This window comes from Littorina saxatilis, linkage group LG3 (genome assembly GCF_037325665.1).
Source record: "Littorina saxatilis isolate snail1 linkage group LG3, US_GU_Lsax_2.0, whole genome shotgun sequence".
NCBI lineage: Eukaryota > Metazoa > Mollusca > Gastropoda > Littorinimorpha > Littorinidae > Littorina > Littorina saxatilis.
The window spans coordinates 1,445,987-1,464,341 of record NC_090247.1 but is presented as its reverse complement, the minus strand read 5'-3'; the positions used below and the strand labels follow the sequence as shown (position 1 = coordinate 1,464,341).

Genomic DNA, 18,355 nt, shown 5'->3' with positions numbered 1-18,355 from the left:
GACAACGTTTGTACTCTTCTTGAAGACAACGTTTGTACTCTTCATGAAGACAACGTTTGTACCCTTCTTGAAGACAACGTTTGTACCCTTCTTGAAGACAACGTTTGTACCCTTCTTGAAGACAACGTTTGTACCCTTCTTGAAGACAACGTTTGTACCCTTCTTGAAGACAACGTTTGTACTCTTCTTGAAGACAACGTTTGTACTCTTCTTGAAGACAACGTTTGTACCCTTCTTGAAGACAACGTTTGTACCCTTCTTGAAGACAACGTTTGTACTCTTCTTGAAGACAACGTTTGTACTCTTCTTGAAGACAACGTTTGTACCCTTCTTGAAGACAACGTTTGTACCCTTCTTGAAGACAACGTTTGTACCCTTCTTGAAGACAACGTTTGTACTCTTCTTGAAGACAACGTTTGTACCCTTCTTGAAGACAACGTTTGTACCCTTATTGAAGACAACGTTTTTACCCTTCTTGAAGACACAGTGTTTACCCTTCTTGAAGACACAGTGTTTACCCTTCTTGAAGACACAGTGTTTACCCTTCTTGAAGACACAGTGTTTACCCTTCTTGAAGACAACGTTTGTACCCTTCTTGAAGACAACGTTTGTACCCTTATTGAAGACAACGTTTTTACCCTTCTTGAAGACAACGTTTGTACCCTTCTTGAAGACTACGTTTGTACCCTTCTTGAAGACAACGTTTGTACCCTTCTTGAAGACTACGTTTGTACCCTTCTTGAAGACAAAGTTTGCACCCTTCTTGATGGCAACGTTTGCACCCTTCTTGAAGACAAAGTTTGTACCCTTATTGAAGACAACGTTTGTACCCTTCTTGAAGACAACGTTTGTACCCTTCTTGAAGACTACGTTTGTACCCTTCTTGAAGACAAAGTTTGCACCCTTCTTGAATACAAAAGAGTGTATTCTCTGCGTATGCTGCTTTGCTTTTACCCTTCGTGAAGACAAAGGTTTTACCCTTTTCCAAGAAAAAAGCTTGTACCTTCCTGGAAGACAAAGTTCGTACCCTTTTTGAGGACATGTTTTTTTTTAAATTTTCTTCAAGACAAAGTTTATACCCTTTTCAAAGAGAAAGTTTGAATTCACTGCATGTGCAGCATTGCTTTTAACCTTTTTAAAGACAATGTTTCTGCCCTTCTTGAAGACAAGTAGTTTCCTTCTTGAAGACACAGTGTTTACCCTTCTCGAAGACAAAAGTTTGAATTCTCTGCATGTGCAGCATTGCTTTTACCCTTCTTGAAGACAAAGTGTCTGCCTTTCTTGAAGACAATAGTCTGAATTCACTGTGCAGGGAAACTTTTAATCGTCCTCAACACAAAGTTTGAATTCATATGCAGCTAAGATGTCGTTCAGCATCTTTTGCGTAGTTCGTGTGCAGCAAGGTTTTGCCCTTCTATAAGACAAACGTTTGCAAATCAATGTGGCGAGTCGTATAGTGGCGAGTCGTATAGTGGCGAGTCGTATAGTGGCGAGTCGTATAGTAAAGTAAAACTCGTTGTCTCTCGCAGCGTCTTTAGCGTAATAAGAATCCACAAAGCAAACATGCCCGGTTTTGCTTCCGATCGATCCAAGACTTGTGTGTTGTGTCGCGTGAAAAGAAAGACGCGACAGCCGCGCAACTTGGCCAAGATGATTACCATGTGAAAAATAAAATCAGCAGATGTTTCTTTCCTTGAAGCATTATTTTCTTCTCCTTCTATTTTCAAGTCAAGTCAAGTCAAGTCAAACAGTTTATTTACCAAATGCAAAGCACAGGATTTTGTTATGGTGTATGCATAAAACTTCACACTCCTTCCACACGCATATATCACAACAACTATGTACAGACAAAGTGTTCAATCTCACTGGGCCCACTACGTGTGCACACCAACCAGACAGTTCAAAACGGACTGGTTGTTCCTTTAGCACCAATCTGACAGGAGCAATCACAGGTTGCATGGATAAAGATAAATGAATTCCCTAAAAATCATATCTAAAAATATAGTCATCAATATAATAAATCCGAGTACATGCTAACACAGTTATTCAAGGGACACAACCCTTACATCTATTAAGATATTTCATTTAAGGATACTCGATCCATTTCAAAACTTTAACTGACACATATCACAGATCTAACAGATCTAAGAACGATCCACCATTGAGGCCGCAAGGACTGCCTCAGGAAAGAAACTGTTTCTGAAACGAGAAGTCCTGCTCTTCAGAGCGCGGAAGCGCTTGCCTGACGGGAGGAGCTCGAACAGATGGCCGGCTGGGTGAGATGAGTCTGCCACTATACCCCTAACTCTCTTTGCTAAACGTGAGCTGTACAGTGAGGCGACTGACGGAAGTTCGCAACCCACAATACGAGACGCTTGTCTGACAATGCGCTCCAGCTCTTCCTTGTTCCTAGCACTGGCACCGCTAAACCACACGGTGACTGAAAAACACAGAATGCTTTCTACAGTGGCCCTATAGAACTGCTTTTGGATGGCTTGGTTCAGTCTAAATTTCTTCAGCTGTCTAAGGAAGTGAAGCCTCTGCTGACACTTCTTGATGATGGGCTCTGTGTTTTTGTCCCATGTGAGGTCGCTCGAGATGATTGTGCCTAAAAATCTAAAGGAGTCGACCTGCTCAACACTTACACCGTTGATCTCTCTTTTATTTTGTTACATGTTTTTCTTCTTCTTCTTTTCTCTTTTATTTCTCTCTTTCTTTTCCTCTGTCTTTCATCAGTCTTTCTTCTTCTGTTATCTTTTTCACCTTTTGTTTTGTTCTTTCTTTCTTTCTTTCTTTTTCTACCTTTATCATTTCTTTCTTCTCCCTTTCTTTTTTTCCTTCTTTCTTCCTTCTGTTTTCGTGCTGTGTGATTTTTTTTCTCAGCTTGAGTTTTTGTGTGGAACTGATCAATTCAAGTTCACAGCCTTGTCGGTTTATTGAAGCTTCGCGGAGTTGTAGACAGTTTGTCAAAAACAATCAAGATCGGCTCGACAATGGAAACAATATAATGTTCACATACAACACAATAAACTTCCTCGCCTCATTCTTATTAATTTCTCTCTTTTGTTTTATATCTTCTTCTTCTAATGTTCGTTATTTTCCTTTCTTTCTTTCCATACTTTCATTCTGAGACAGGTTTCTTTTGTATATTTATTTTTTGTAAAACTTTTTAGATAAAGTCGAAGTCACTAATTTAACTTTGTTGGTAGATAACCATAGAGTTATGAACATTGGTTTGTTTATTTTGTTTGTTTTGTTTGTAGAACTCATTTAGCATTGATCGTATTCTCTGTTTTGTTCTCGGCCTACTCTTAAAAGACTATTCAAAGTTAAAAAGTGTTACAGTAAGTTAAACACGAAAGAGTTTCACGGAACGTATTGAATTTCTAAGCCCAAATGTATGCTTCCGATCATGACTTTGCTCAAAGTTTCTAAAATTGTTCTCACCGTCCGCAAACTTGGGTAACTTCCATGCAATAGCTGGCTTGCCGCATACACATATCATATTTAGCACGCAAAACTACATGTTTGTCCTTGCAGTATTTTTTCCTTGGATTGTTTTGGTGTGTGTGTGTGTGTGTGTGTGTGTGTGTGTGAGTGTGCCGGCGTGTGTGTACGTGTGTGTGGTCCACTATATCTGCGAAGATCGGAAGTGTTGCATGAATGGGAAACAGCAACGCAATATAATGCAGTCACACAGTATAGTATCAGGTATAGTACTCGTACATTCACTTTCGATCAGATACACAATAAACTGAAGCTTACATAAACGTTATTTACTTCCGCGCGTGCAGTAACACAATCTCGCCCTAGTGGTCCTGCTGCTGTGTTTGTCCAGCCCTTATTATGCGAACGAAACGGAACAAAACGCGCAAAACGGAACCTACACCAGCTTCGAGCCAAACCGAGAGCTCTCGGCGACAAAAAGAAAAGTGTTTTGTGTTTCACGCACACTTTGTGCCGACCCCCTGACGAACGCACGTTTCATGCGCTCGGCGCTTTTTGCCACAACGCAACCCGACAGAGAGAGAGAGAGAGAGAGAGAACGCGACTGTTAGTAGACAGACTGCAGGGCATGAATATTCATAAAGGTCGGAACTCCCCTCCTCTCCAGCGCGTGGTTGACTCAGTGCGGGGGAGTGGCTAACTGAGGCTAAACCACATAGTTGCAACTCACTCATTCACAAAACCGCACGCGGTTCAGTCACCCAGCGAACTCGTGGACTTTTTCTTCGACTTGGACAACAAGCAGACGACAATTTTTGTTCGTTCCGCGGAGCAGACGACACCTTCTCAAGTCGGCTAGTTCTTAAACATTTGGTCGCGTGTTGTGTGTGTATGTGTGTGTTGTGTTTCTGTGCCTTATGGGGGCTTAATTCACACGCCCTGGATATTATATTTCATAGAAAAAACTTCTGTGTTGTGGTGTGTAAACAAAACGGAAAAAAAGAAAGAAGAAAACCCAACCAAAACCAACTTTCCTATGCATCTTCCGGCAGATTTGAACGGTTTTAAACCGTTCGCTGAGTCGCCCCACACCATGTCTTCCGAGTGTCTACCCGGTGGGGGTGAGAGGAGCATGGACACAGTTCTCAAAGAGCACTCGGGGGAACTCATCAACACGGGGAGCCCCAACTTTGTCTGCTCGCAGCTACCCGGCCACTGGCGCTCAAACAAGACTCTACCCGTCACCTTCAAAGTGATTTGTCTGGGGAACATCAAGGACGGTACCAAAGTCTCCATAACGGCTGGCAACGATGAGAACTTCTGCAGCGAGATGAGGAACTGCATCGCCTACATGAAGAACGGGGTGGCCAAATTCAACGACCTGCGTTTCGTTGGCCGCAGTGGAAGAGGTAAGTTCCATTGTCCGAGCAGTTATTTATGTGTGTCGTAAGGAGTGGTCAGGTTTGTGTGGTTTCGGTTTGGTTACATGGGTTGGTTTGTGAAGTGTGCGTTTCTCACACTGAGTTGAGTTCTAATTGTGTGTGGGAGTCTTTCTTATTATTGTTTTAATTTAATTATTGTACGTCCATTCAGTACACGTGTGTTTGTCTGTTGATCTTACTTCTTTTAGCTTTTTCTGTCTTACTTCTTTTAGCTTTTTCTGTTTTTCTTTAAGGTATTAAGGCCGTTAAATAATGTCATTCAGCATCTATGTGCCAGAAGATGTACGCCCTTCAGTACCGGCCGTTACAAAAAAACAAAAACAAACCAAACAAAGACTGAAAGAATCCTTTGTACTACTACTACTACTACTACTACTACTACTACTACTACTACTACTACTACCAATAATAAGGAGAGAGAGGAAAAGATGTGAAAATATCAAAGATGAAGCGAATCAAAAGCATGATAATGTACTGACTCAAAACTTGATTATCAAAATGAGACATACCCGTGTACTTCGTCAGTTAGTGATACACATGCACATGATATATATGTAACCTCACCTGGGTCACCCAAAGGCCTTGCAAAGGTGCACACCAATTACAAATTAGTATGCGAATAGGTCAGAGTTTAGCTGAAACTATTGTTCAAAGCTTTTACTGACGAATACATATTTGTTTGTGTTTATGTTAAGATCACTCACTGAACATCCCTTGTACAAACAAACCTGCTTCTCTATCACAAGTCATGTATTGTGTTGACTGATCCCTGATTATGAATGAATGCTTATTTGTTTATTTGTATAGCCAGAGAGAGAGACAGGGACAGAGAGAGAGAGACTGAGACAGAGCCAGAGAGAGAGAAAGAGACAGAGAGAGAGAGACAGAGCCAGAGAGAGAGAAAGACTGAGGCAGATTGAAAAAACAGCGAAAAAAACACACAAAGAAACAACAACAAAAACGTGTAAAACAAAACCACACAAATCAAAACATGAAGACAACAGAACCTAGCAAATATAAAGGCTGAGACTGCCAGATATGAAAAAAGACCCAAAGAAAGAAAATCGATGTGAAACCACACACACACACACACACACTGCCACACAACAAACGGCACACACACACACACACACACACACACTCACACACTCACCTAGTAGCTTTATACAATTAGATGATATAATCAGGATAACCGAAACTAGGCCTGCCTGTCATGGTAACCTCTGAACCCTGCCCTTCCCATACATACTCACAACTAAGACTGACTCAGTCGGCACAAGTAAGTCTTCACATGTTCTCAATGAAATAGGCGCCGAATTCTGACCGCTTCAGTTTTTTCAAGTGCACACGTTTTTTGTTTTAAATATTTTTAATTCATTCATCATGTATCTATCTCTTTTATTTGTCAAAATTATAAGTATTATTACACGGGTGTGTACTAGTGTAAAATCAAACAGTGAAATGTCGGTCAGTTGTTTGGCAGGGCATGCTTTGTCTACGATCTAATATTAGCGCATGAAAGTGTGGTGTGGAGAAAGATATGTGTAAACCAAAACAAACTTGAAAAGCTTGAAGCATGGAGTAGTTTTTAATCAATTCTACGAAGCTTGAGTCCAGCGCCTGTGCCAGCTGCGATATTTAACATACACACACTCAGGCCTCTTTCTCTCTCTCTCGCTCTGTCTCTCTCTCTCGCTCTGTCTCTCTCTCTCTCTCTGTCTCTCGCTCTTTCTCTCTCTCTCTCTCTCTCTCTCTCTCTCTCTCTGCCTCTTTCTCTTTCTCTCTCTCTATTTTCTTGACAAGCGCAGAGTGGTAAGGCCAGTCACAATAGATATCTCGCATACCTACCTACATAGAGAGCATTACTAATGCGCTGGGATTTCCCCAACTCGGCGTGGGTGTGTGTGTGTATCTGGGTTCGACACTCCACGGCGGCGAGCACAAGGCCATAGCTCACCGCACACCGCAAGAAAACCCTGTAGTTCGCATGCACATGCTGCTTGTGGTTTATGTTCGCCCTGACCCCAGTGTAGTTTTGTTGAGGTCAAAGTTTGTTATCGCTCAACCGAGATCAGTCTTTTGTGGTTGACGGTGTTGAGGTTCGAGCAAGATCGGTGTGGTTTTGTTGTTCAGTGTTTGCTCGAGTAAGATTGTTTGTTGTTGTTGTTTTGCGGTTGGGTGGTTTTGTTGTTCAGTGTTGCTCGAGTAAGATTGTTTGTTGTTGTGGTTTTGCGGTTGAAGCGAGCCAGATTAGTCTGTTGCGGTCAATTTTGTTCCCAGTGACATCAGTCTCACTTTTGCGTTTGAAGCCACTTTCTTTTTTTTCTCTTTTTTTAACGAGTCTATATTGTGCAGTCACTGAAAGCCTGGTTGTTTCTGTGTCCAGAGGTTTTGATTTTGTTTTTCGAAAGAGAAGTCAGTCTTTTGTGGTCAAAGCCTTTCTGCCTTCAATGACTTGAGATTTGTCTGTTGCGGACTTACTGTCTGGGCTGCCCAGGGTGGAGATTGACCAGTGCGTGCAATGTGAAATTGTGCGTGACAGTCATCAACCTTGGGACAAACGAAACATGGACGCACATTATTAATCGCCGCTGTCTTTTGTGTAGAGCAATTGTTTCAAGCCTGTAGTGTTAAGTTTGTCAAAGGTCAAGTGCTTTTCTTTTCAATTCGATTGTTTGTAGGGTTACCACGTTTTGTTAAAGTCAAGTGCTTTTGTGTTCTGAGTTCCATTTCTCGGGGCAGTTGGTGACAGATCGAATTCCGGCTGTTATTGGAGTTTTCCTACTCCGTCCAGTTTATATTGTTTCGGTAGGCGCCTAGAAGTCTTCTTCTCAAGTGTGTATGTGTGTGTGTGTGTGTGCGCGCGGAATCGGCCAGCGCCGGAATTACCCCTGCTATTGAATTTAGTCAATTCGAGGAAAGAAAAACAGGCCAGGGTACAAAAAGAGGACAAACCGTTTAAATACTGATTATACTGGAGACAGGTGATTTAAATAAATTATATTTCAAACCGTGGGAACTTGCGACAAGACCATAGTCCTGCTGCCCCTAAATACTAAGTATAATTTCCTATTGTCAGTTCAGTTGCAAATAATTCAACACACACACACACACACACACACACACACACACACACACACACACACACACACACACACACACACACACACACACACACACACACACACTTATAGAACACAGAAAGAAAACCCTGGTGTTTCTTTAATCTGAAATTTCATAAAATCCCTGTTTACCTGCAAGGAAATAAAACATCTGTTGCAACCTGGACATTCTATACGGACCTTGAACATGACGACTGGGCTTAAACCAGTTTTTGAGACTATTCATTTCTTACCTGCCGAAAATCCCACACCTGAGACTTTTACCCAAACACCTGTACCAGTACTCAATTTCCCAAACTGCCCTTGTTGGCCTCTCTGCATGCAGCTTTTAAAGACACAACCCTGCCCGAGTGAACGCGACGATGAGGTACAGCACTACTGATCCCGCCAGACTGTGACTAGGGCTAAGAGCATCCTCCCCATGGACACATACCCAGCACTAAGTCTCACACTATATTTACCCGATGCTCCCCAGCATGTCGACGTCGTAAGAGGCGACTAACGGATTCTGTTTCTCCTTTTACCCTTGTTAAGTGTTTCTTGTTATATAATATAGTCAATTTTTGTAAAGATTTTAGTCAAGCAGTATGTAAGAAATGTAAAGTCCTTTGTACTGGAAACTTGCAGTCTCCCAGTAAGGTCATATATTGTACTACGTTGCAAGCCCCTGGAGCAAATTTTTGATTAGTGCTTTTGTGAACAAGAAACAATTGACAAGTGGCTCTATCCCCTCTCCCCCCTTTACCCGTCGCACACTATGGACACATATCGAGCACTAAGTCTCACACTATGGACACATACCGAGCACTAAGTCTCACACTATGGACACATACCGAGCACTAAGTCTCACACTATGGACACATACCGAGCACTAAGTCTCACACTATGGACCCATACCGAGCACTAAGTCTCACACTATGGCTTGTTTCTGAGCAAAGTGGACAGTTTGGGATGAATTCGGTTTGTAAATGAAAGCAGTGTGAAACTGCTAAATGATTTCAGCACAAACAAAGACCAAGGGAAACCCACACTGTGCACCGAAAGCAGCCATGCTCATTATGTTAGGAGTGTGTCCAAATAAAAGCCCAGGCATATATATGACATGTTTCACAGTAACCGATCTCACATTTTCACACCGATATCATATCAAACTTAACATACAATCCCTTTTATTGTTGAGCCTATTTTCATCAAAGAACACCAATGAAGTGATTTTTAGAGATAGCAAATTATGATGGTTAACATGATTGCTGTCATGAGAAGGAAGGTACTGTAGATTGAATCCACAAACAAACAGACTGCCAACGTTCCAAAATTCAGAATAAAAAAACAAGAAAGGTAAGTTGTTGGAACGTTTCATTATTGACAAAACAAAACGTTACGTTCACAAATATATCGACCCGGCAATATTGATTTATATCGATCATTGCTTCATTCGCTTGTGTCTTCACTGCAAGCCGCTGAACATTTTGTCAAGATAAAGTGTTGTGTAATTAGTGTTTATCCTACATACGTGAGAGAGACACCCGTGAGATAATAATCGTTCAAATCACACGTGTGTATATCATGTAAATGAGGTCATGTCAAGCAAGTCTGGCAGGGACCTGTTTTTTCCACTGCTTATGATGCCAAAGTCACCGAGACAAACGTCATTATAGAAACAAAAATTGAGCTCGCTAATTACCCTCGATGAATCTTTAGAACTAACACGTCACGCCACACTTTCAGAGTGACGTTTCTTTGCTTTGACGTAATAGATTGCACGAGGCTTTAGAAGAGATCGAGGTTCTAAAACAAGCGTCTTCAATTTAGCTGCCTCGACTGCAAGACATTTTCAGTAAAATACACGTAAGTACAGTATGTAGGATAAACAGAATACTACATGGCTTGCTGTGTCGTACCAGATTTACACTCGTTGCTTTTTCAAATAGTGAACAGCTCGCTTTCGCTCGCAGTTCAATATTTAAAAAAAAAACCACTCGTGTAAATCTGGTACGACACAGCAAGCCATGTAGTATTCTCTATTTGCCTGTGGATTTAAAAAACCCGCTGGGTCGATATATTTGTGATCGTAACGTTTTGTTTTGTCAATAATTGAACGTTCCAACAACTTACCTTTCTTGTTTTTTGATACTGTAGCTTTAAAAGTGAGCCCGGTTATTTGCTCTTCTTACCTCACCGCAAAATGCCGCCCGCCGCACACGCACAGCTCGCCCTTTCCCCAAATGCAAGGCCGCACAGCTGACTAATATACATGTTTGAGGCTCCGCATAGCTGGCATTCTTTTCAAGGCTGTTTGTGATGGGAACATTTCATTATCGCTGTTTTCGTTATGAATGATGAATATTGCAGTATGGGGTTGGTGAACTGATTCTGTGGGTTGTTTTGATTGTGTGTGTGTGTGTGTGTGTGTGTGGGGGGTGGTGGCGGGAGTGTGTCACAGTGAAGGTTAAGATGACGCATTATAGTCTATACTGAAGCAAGTGACTGTTACTATGGGCGTGTTTGGTTACGCTTCTCTGTCTGTCTGTCTGTCTGTCTGTCCGTCTGTTTTTCTGTCTGTATGTCTGTCTCTGTCTGTCTCTCTCTGTCTCTGTATCTCTCTCTGTCTGTCTCTCTCTGTCTCTGTATCTCTCTCTCTCTCTCTGTCTGTCAGTCTCTGTTTCTCTCTGTCTCTGTATCTCTTTCTCTCTCTGTCTCTCTCTGTCTCTCTCTGTCTGTATCTTTCTCTCTGTCTGTCTCTGTATCTCTCTGTCTCTCTCTGTCTCTCTCTGTCTCTGTATCTCTCTCTCTCTCTGTCTGTCTCTGTTTCTCTCTGTCTCTGTCTCTGTATCTCTCTGTCTCTCTCTGTCTCTGTCTCTCTCTGTCTCTGTCTCTCTCTGTCTCTGTATCTCTCTCTCTCTCTGCCTGTCTCTGTCTGTCTGTCTGTCTGTCTCTCTCTCTCTCTCTCTCTCTCTCTCTCTCTCTCTCTCTCTCTCTCTGTCTTCGGAGTGTATCATGTGTGGGTGGGTGTGTGAGACAGAGATATAGACTAGTCTCTTTTTCTGTGGGGAGTTGGGTGGGTGTGTGAGACAGAGATATAGACCAGTCTCTTTTTCTGTGGGGAGTTGGGTGGGTGTGTGAGACAGAGATATAGACTAGTCTCTTTTTCTGTGGGGAGTTGGGTGGGTGTGTGAGACAGAGATATAGACTAGTCTCTTTTTCTGTGGGGAGTTGGGTGGGTGTGTGAGACAGAGATATAGACTAGTCTCTTTTTCTGTGGGGAGTTGGGTGGGTGTGTGAGACAGAGATATAGACTGACTAGTCTCTTTTTCTGTGGGGAGTTGGGTGGGTGTGTGAGACAGAGATATAGACCAGTCTCTTTTTCTGTGGGGAGTTGGGTGGGTGTGTGAGACAGAGATATAGACCAGTCTCTTTTTCTGTGGGGAGTTGGGTGGGTGTGTGAGACAGAGATATAGACTAGTCTCTTTTTCTGTGGGGAGTTGGGTGGGTGTGTGAGACAGAGATATAGACCAGTCTCTTTTTCTGTGGGGAGTTGGGTGGGTGTGTGAGACAGAGATATAGACCAGTCTCTTTTTCTGTGGGGAATTGGGTGGGTGTGTGAGACAGAGATATAGACCAGTCTCTTTTTCTGTGGGGAGTTGGGTGGGTGTGTGAGACAGAGATATAGACTAGTCTCTTTTTCTGTGGGGAGTTGGGTGGGTGTGTGAGACAGAGATATAGACTAGTCTCTTTTTCTGTGGGGAGTTGGGTGGGTGTGTGAGACAGAGATATAGACTAGTCTCTTTTTCTGTGGGGAGTTGGGTGGGTGTGTGAGACAGAGATATAGACTAGTCTCTTTTTCTGTGGTGAGTTGGGTGGGGGTGTGAGACAGAGATATAGACTAGTCTCTTTTTCTGTGGTGAGTTGGGTGGGTGTGTGAGACAGAGATGGAGGGAGATAGTAATATGTGGGTGAATGCATTGTTATCCGTCGCCCGATTATTTGCACATGACAGAAACCAAAAGAAATAAAAATGGTAGCTCCTATTATGACCTATATAAGGTTGTTGGCACAACAGAGATAACAACGAAAGGTGAGGTGTATCGAATTTCTGTAACAAATTTGGTGAGAGAAGTTTTTAGGGTAATTATCTTGTATCAATTTGCTGGTATAAAACCACCACCAAAAAATGAATAATACAAGAATGTTTCCATAATCTATGTAACTTAAAAAAAGTTTGCTAGTGTGTCCACGCACACAGCAGTAAAATGTAAAGTGAGTGGAGAAGGAGAGACAGGAAAAAAGGATGTTGACAAGGGTTGCTACTGAACAAATTTGCGGACGTGCTGCGCACACTATTGCACTGTTCCAACATTAGATCAGACTGCGAGTGCTGTGGAGTCGTGTTTGTGTTTCTTGCCACTGCCGCGAATTCAGTCTTCATGTGAGAGCTTTGCAAACCAGAGAGAGAGAGAGGGGGGGGGGGGGGGGGGCAGAGAGGGAGGGAGAGAGGGGGTGGGGAGAGAGAGAGATATAGAGGGGTGTGGGGGGGGGGGGGTGTGGGGAGAGAGGGAGAGAGTGTGTGTGTGTGTGTGTGTGTGTGTTCGTGCGTCTGTGTGTGTGTGTGTGTGGGTGTGTGTGTGTGTCAGTGACGGTGAGAGAGAGACTGAGAGAGAGAAAGAGAGAGAGAGAGAGACACACACACACACACACACACACACACAGAGACATTGAGACACAGAGACACACATACAGACAGGCAGACAGACAAACAGAGATACTATAACTAGTTTATGATATGAGCGCCAAAGTTTGAAAAGTGAAGACAGAGAGGGGGGGGGGGGGGGGGGGGCAGAGAGAGACCGACAGATAGACAGACAAGAAGAAAAGAAGGGAAAACTCACAGTCACAGACTGACAGTTAGGCAGAAAAAGGCAGTCATGCTCTGAGAGAGACACAGAGACAGACAGAGACAGACCAGACCAGACCAGACCAGACCAGAGAGAGAATCTGTAGAATGTGGCACACGTATCCGATGCATGCTAGCCTCATGGTGTCGCGAACAAAATCAGTGTAGGCGTCAAGTTCTTGCCACTCTAACTTTTTTCAGAAACTCCTAAATTCAGGTGAATTCAATCGCTTTAAGAGAACCAATGGAGGATTCGTTTGTCACGATATCAGTTATATCCAGAGCTCCAGCAAGTGCATCATCAAACGATTATTTCCTTCCGCAATGCAAGTACCACCGGTTCCACTTGAAGTGAAACATATCCTGTTTCAAGTTGAGCGGTTCAGTTTTTTATCTACGTCGTTGTTTTGGGGATGAAACGCAGTGTACTGATAGAAAACTTCCTCACCTTTGCGTAGAAATGTTGCTTTTTCTGATTGTTTTGGTGGTGAAACCATAACTTAGATGACGAAGATAATTTCCTCAACTTTACCTAGAATTCAAAGTTTTGCTTTCGTTCTATCTTCGAGTCTGCAGTTCGGGCTGACTAGACTTTTGGGAGTTGGAGTGGTATAAATAAATATAGCTTACCTAGAATTTTGGTTTAATTTTGGTGAATTTCTGCTTAACAAAATATTTGTGAAAAATGGAAACATCCAGAAAGATGAGACCGTGAACAGTGGGACGTAAGCGTTCTAAAAAAAGAGACACCAGTGGAAGATGAAAAAGAAGACGAAAAATACTTGCTGCATGCATGTTACTTTGAATCAATACGATTCTGGACACACATAGGTGCACGGTTGCTTCACAGATATATACATCGAGAGACAGACAGACAAACAGACAGACAGACAAAGACAGCTTGAGACAGACAAAGACAGTCAAAGAAAGACAGAAACAGACCGTGAGAGAGAAACAGATTGTTGAAATAAAACAATGACAAACCCAGAGCACTGACTCAAGATCAATTTTCCCCACGTTACGTTAAGATAAGGAAGTCGTGATCTCAAATCTCCACGAGCTAATGAGTTGTTAAATGGGATTTTAGTGCAGGTTTTAATGGGATTAAGGTGCAGGTTTTTATGGGATTTTATTTTCTATGTTGGGAGGTTAAACTGAGGTGCATTCTGCAAATATTGGGTGCAAGTCTTGCAGTTGGATACACTCCAGGGGGAAGTGCTTCGCGACTTCAAGAGACGAAATGCAGACACGATCTGTTTGAAGACAATTGTGACGTTAGTTATGCTCAATTAAAGATAGCCATTTTTATTTTCAGTTGAATGTTTAATTTCTTTTTCTTTTTCTGCTCCTCCTTGTTCTTCGTGTGTGTTTGTCGGATGGAGGTGGGCTATTTATTTTCGTTTGTATTTCCCTTTGATCAGGTTTTCCTGGTTGGTGAACGCTCGATGTATCACAACTGAATGGCGATGGTTATCTATCCTTGTCTGTTGTCTTGTCTGTGTGCGTCTGTCCGTCTTCGTCGTTTTCTTACGATGCCGTTCATACTGAGAGCCGTTCATACTGAGAGCCGTTCATAATGAGAGCCGTTCACACTGAGATCTGAGAGGCGTAAGGATGATAATCAAGTTTTAAATAAGTCTGTGTATAGTTCACATTTTGTTGTTGGGGGGCTGTTGAAAAGAAATGTTATCATATCACCGGGACCTGACTGTGTGCTCCCCTCCCCCAACCCCTCTCCCTCTCTCTCTGTATGTCTGTCAGTCTGTCAGTCTGTCTGTCTGTCTGCCTGTCTGTCTCTCCATTTCTCTCTTCTCCAAGCACATCTATCTCTGTACGCTCTCTTTCTCGTTCTACATGTATCTGTCACAAACACACCCACACACACACACATGCACGCACACACACTGCACATGCACACACACACATACACACACAAACACACACCCACCCACCCCACACACACACACATGAAACACACACACACACACACATACACACACACACACACACACACACACACACACACACCCACCCCGCACACACATGCACACACACACACACAAACACACACCCACCCACCCCACACACACACAAACACACACACACACACACCCACCCACCCCACACACACACACACCCACCCACCCCACACACACACATAGCGCACGTGCACCCAGACTTTCCCGCTGTGATTTATGTTGTCTGTCACGGTTAACACCTCCGAAGCGAGTAGTGCTTGACAAAAATGGGTTTTCACAAAGTTAATGTAGAGAATCAAGTGGCTTGTAGGCCGCTTGTTATTTCCCCCGGTGACAGCGTTCAAGTGGCTTTTGGCTTGTCGTGTTTCTTCATGGTATTATATGTGTACGTGTCGGATGTTGATGTTGTCTTTCTCTGTCTCTCTCTGTCTTGATGTAGGCCTCCCATCTCTCTCTGTCTCTCTCTGTCTCTGTCTCTCTCTCTCTCTTTCTCTCTCTCTCTCTTTCTCTTTCTTTCCCCTCTCTTAGGAGACTCTCTCTCTCTTCCTCTCTTCCTCTCTCTCTCTCTCTCTTCCTCTCTTCCTCTCTCTCTTTCTTTCCCCTCTCTTAGGAGACTCTCTCTCTTCCTCTCTTCCTCTCTTCCTCTCTCTCTCTCTCTCTCTTCCTCTCTTCCTCTCTTCCTCTCTCTCTCCCTCTCTCTCTCTTTCTCTCTTCCTTTCTCTCTTCCTCTCTCTCTTTCTCTCTTCCTCTCTCTCTCTTTCTTTCCCCTCTCTTAGGAGACTCTCTCTCTCTCTTTCTCTCTTTCTCTCTCTTCCTCCCTCTCTCTGTCTTCCTCTCTTCCTCTCTCTCTTCCTCTCTCTCTCTCTTTCTCTCTCTCTCTCTCTTTCTTTCCCCTCTCTTAGGAGACTCTCTCTCTCTCTTCCTCTCTCTCTCTCTCTCTCTTTCTTTCCCCTCTCTTAGGAGACTCTCTCTCTTCCTCTCTCTCTCTCTTCCTCTCTTCCTCTCTCTCTCTCTTTCTCTCTTCCTCTCTTCCTCTCTCTCTCTCTCTTTCTTTCCTCTCTCTCTCTCTCTTTCTCTTTCTTTCCTCTCTCTCTCTCTCTCTTCCTCTCTCTCTCTCTCTCTTTCTTTCCCCTCTCTTAGGAGACTCTCTCTCTCTCTCTCTCTCTCTCTCTCTCTTCCTCTCTCTCTCTCTCTCTCTCTCTCTCTCTCTTTCTTTCCCCTCTCTTAGGAGACTCTCTCTCTTCCTCTCTCTCTCTCTCTCTCTCTCTCTCTCTCTCTCTCTCTTTCTTTCCCCTCTCTTAGGAGACTCTCTCTCTTCCTCTCTTCCTCTCTTCCTCTCTTCCTCTCTCTCTCTTCCTCTCTTCCTCTCTTCCTCTCTCTCTCTCTCTCTTCCTCTCTCTCTCTCTCTCTCTTCCTCTCTTCCTCTCTCTCTCTCTCTCTCTTCTTCTCTTCCTCTCTCTGTCTTCCTCTCTTCCTCCCTCTCTCTGTCTTCCTCTCTTCCTCTCTCTTTCTCTCTCTCTTCCTCTCTCTTTCTCTCTCTTCCTCTCTTCCTCTCTCTCTTTCTCTCTTCCTCTCTTCCTCTCTCTCTCTCTCTCTTTCTCTCTTCCTCTCTTCCCCTCTCTCTCTCTCTTTCTCTCCCCTCTCTTTGGAGACTCTCTCTCTCTCTCTCTCTCTCTCTCTCTCTCTCTCTCTTTCTTTCTCTTTCTTTCCCCTCTCTTAGGAGACTCTCTCTCTCTTTACCCGCTCTTAGGCGACGCCTTCTACTTGCTTTTACGCAACCTAGCAACGACGAAGAACCGAGGGCCGAGAAGAAAAAACAAAACATGAAGACAAAAAAGAAGTTGAAGTTTCTCTCCGAGATCGGGGTGGGAGGAAAAGGGGTAGGCGGAAACTTAATCCTCACTCGGCCGGGTCGCCCACCACACAACAAAGAAACAAAGGCCAGGCGATCCTTATGCAAATGACGTTAAAGCTTGATGAAAAAACGCAATGTCTCATCGTGACAGAGAGAATGAGACGTTGGGAGAGGTTTTGCGAAGATGAGGGAAGGGGAGGGGGTGGGGGGGTCTTGAGGGGGGAGAAGTGTGTTGGAGGGGGAGGGGGGGGGGGGAGAAGCCTTTCATTTTATAAGAATTGAAGTTCAGACCGAAGACGAAGTCGAAATTTCAAAAAAAAAGTATTACTAAATAGTAGCATTATTCCTGGAGGATCATGATGCGAGTCTTATTTTGACAACTGAAATACATCAGTTCAAACAGCTTAGGCCAAAAAAAAAAAATGCTTTGGTTACGGTTTCCCGACCGACCCTAACTTTTTGGGCCGACCCTAAACTTTTTTTTTTGTCCTAAAGCTAAAAATAAAATGAACCAAACACATACATACACACAAAAAAACCACACACACACACAAAAACCCACCGAAAACGACAACACCACGGCACAGAGAAAACATCGATCGCCGGCGAGCAGACAACAACAAGCCCGACAAGGGACACCACTCCGCTTTTTACAACTCCCATATCCAAGGGAAGTCAGTCTCGTGCGTTCGTTCGTTGCGCGAACGTAAAAAGATGTCGTCTGCATTTGCAATCGTATTCGGAAAGTGCGTTCATATCGAACAAACACGACTGATAAGTCGGTACTCGAAGAGTGCAACCTTGGTGGACATTTTTCATGATTTTCATCCAATTTTGGACGGCAAACTGTTCGGGATAAAATGTGTTGGGTCGACGAAAATAAGTGCCGAGCCCGAAGACTCTTTCGAACTGGACTTTGGCATGACTCTCGAAAACTATTTTTATCATTTCAAGAGGGACCAACCAAAAAACAAAAAACAAAAAAAACAAAAAGTTTAATCGACCTACCTACCCTATTTTTTTTGGCCATGAAACCGTAACCAAAGCATTTTTTTTTTTTTGGCCTTACAGAGACAGAGACAGAGACAGAGAGAGAGAGAGAGAGAGAGAGAGAGAGAGAGAGAGAGAGAGAGAGAGAGAGAGAGATGGGGGGGGGGGGGGCGGCTGCTTATTTTTTAAGAATATGATAGAGTGCGGTTTATTAACAAGGATACAGTTTCACGGCTACGCTTTTTTGTGTGCTAAACTGCTCTTTTTTTTGTAAACAAATAAAAAAGAATTCAAACGTCGACGTTCAGAGGGACAGAGAGGGAGGGATCTTGAGGTCGCGTCACACAAAGACGGTACTCCTTTTCTCCCACATCTTTTTCTCGCCTTTCTCCCCCCCTGCCCTCTCCCCCCCCCCCCCTGCCCTCTCCCCCCCCCCCCTGCCCTCTCCCCCCCCCCCCCTGCCCTCTCCCATTCCTCCAGCTCCTTCTCCATCCCCTTAAAGACAGAGCACGTGTTCTCTTGGCTTTGGCAGTCACGCCCCCTTTTTTGCGCTGATCCGAGACCGTGTAATTTGTGTGTTTTTCATCGTAACTGTGATCTCCGAAGACGGAGAAAAAACTATGAGGAGT

General features: G+C 43.6%; 1 protein-coding gene across 3 annotated transcripts in view; it reads left to right on the top strand.

Annotated features, from left to right (window-relative positions):
- LOC138961366 (uncharacterized) overlaps nt 1-18,355 on the top strand; it is a 146,517-nt gene that overhangs the window by 31,881 nt on the left and 96,281 nt on the right. For 2 of the 3 annotated variants that reach the window (XM_070332981.1, XM_070332980.1), the window contains exon 1: nt 4,179-4,856. In XM_070332981.1, the coding sequence (XP_070189082.1) occupies nt 4,484-4,856 (373 nt within the window). In that variant the 5' untranslated portion in view covers nt 4,179-4,483. Of the gene's footprint in view, nt 1-4,178; nt 4,857-18,355 lie in introns of those variants that run through there. The other variant, XM_070332982.1, reaches the window with a different exon arrangement.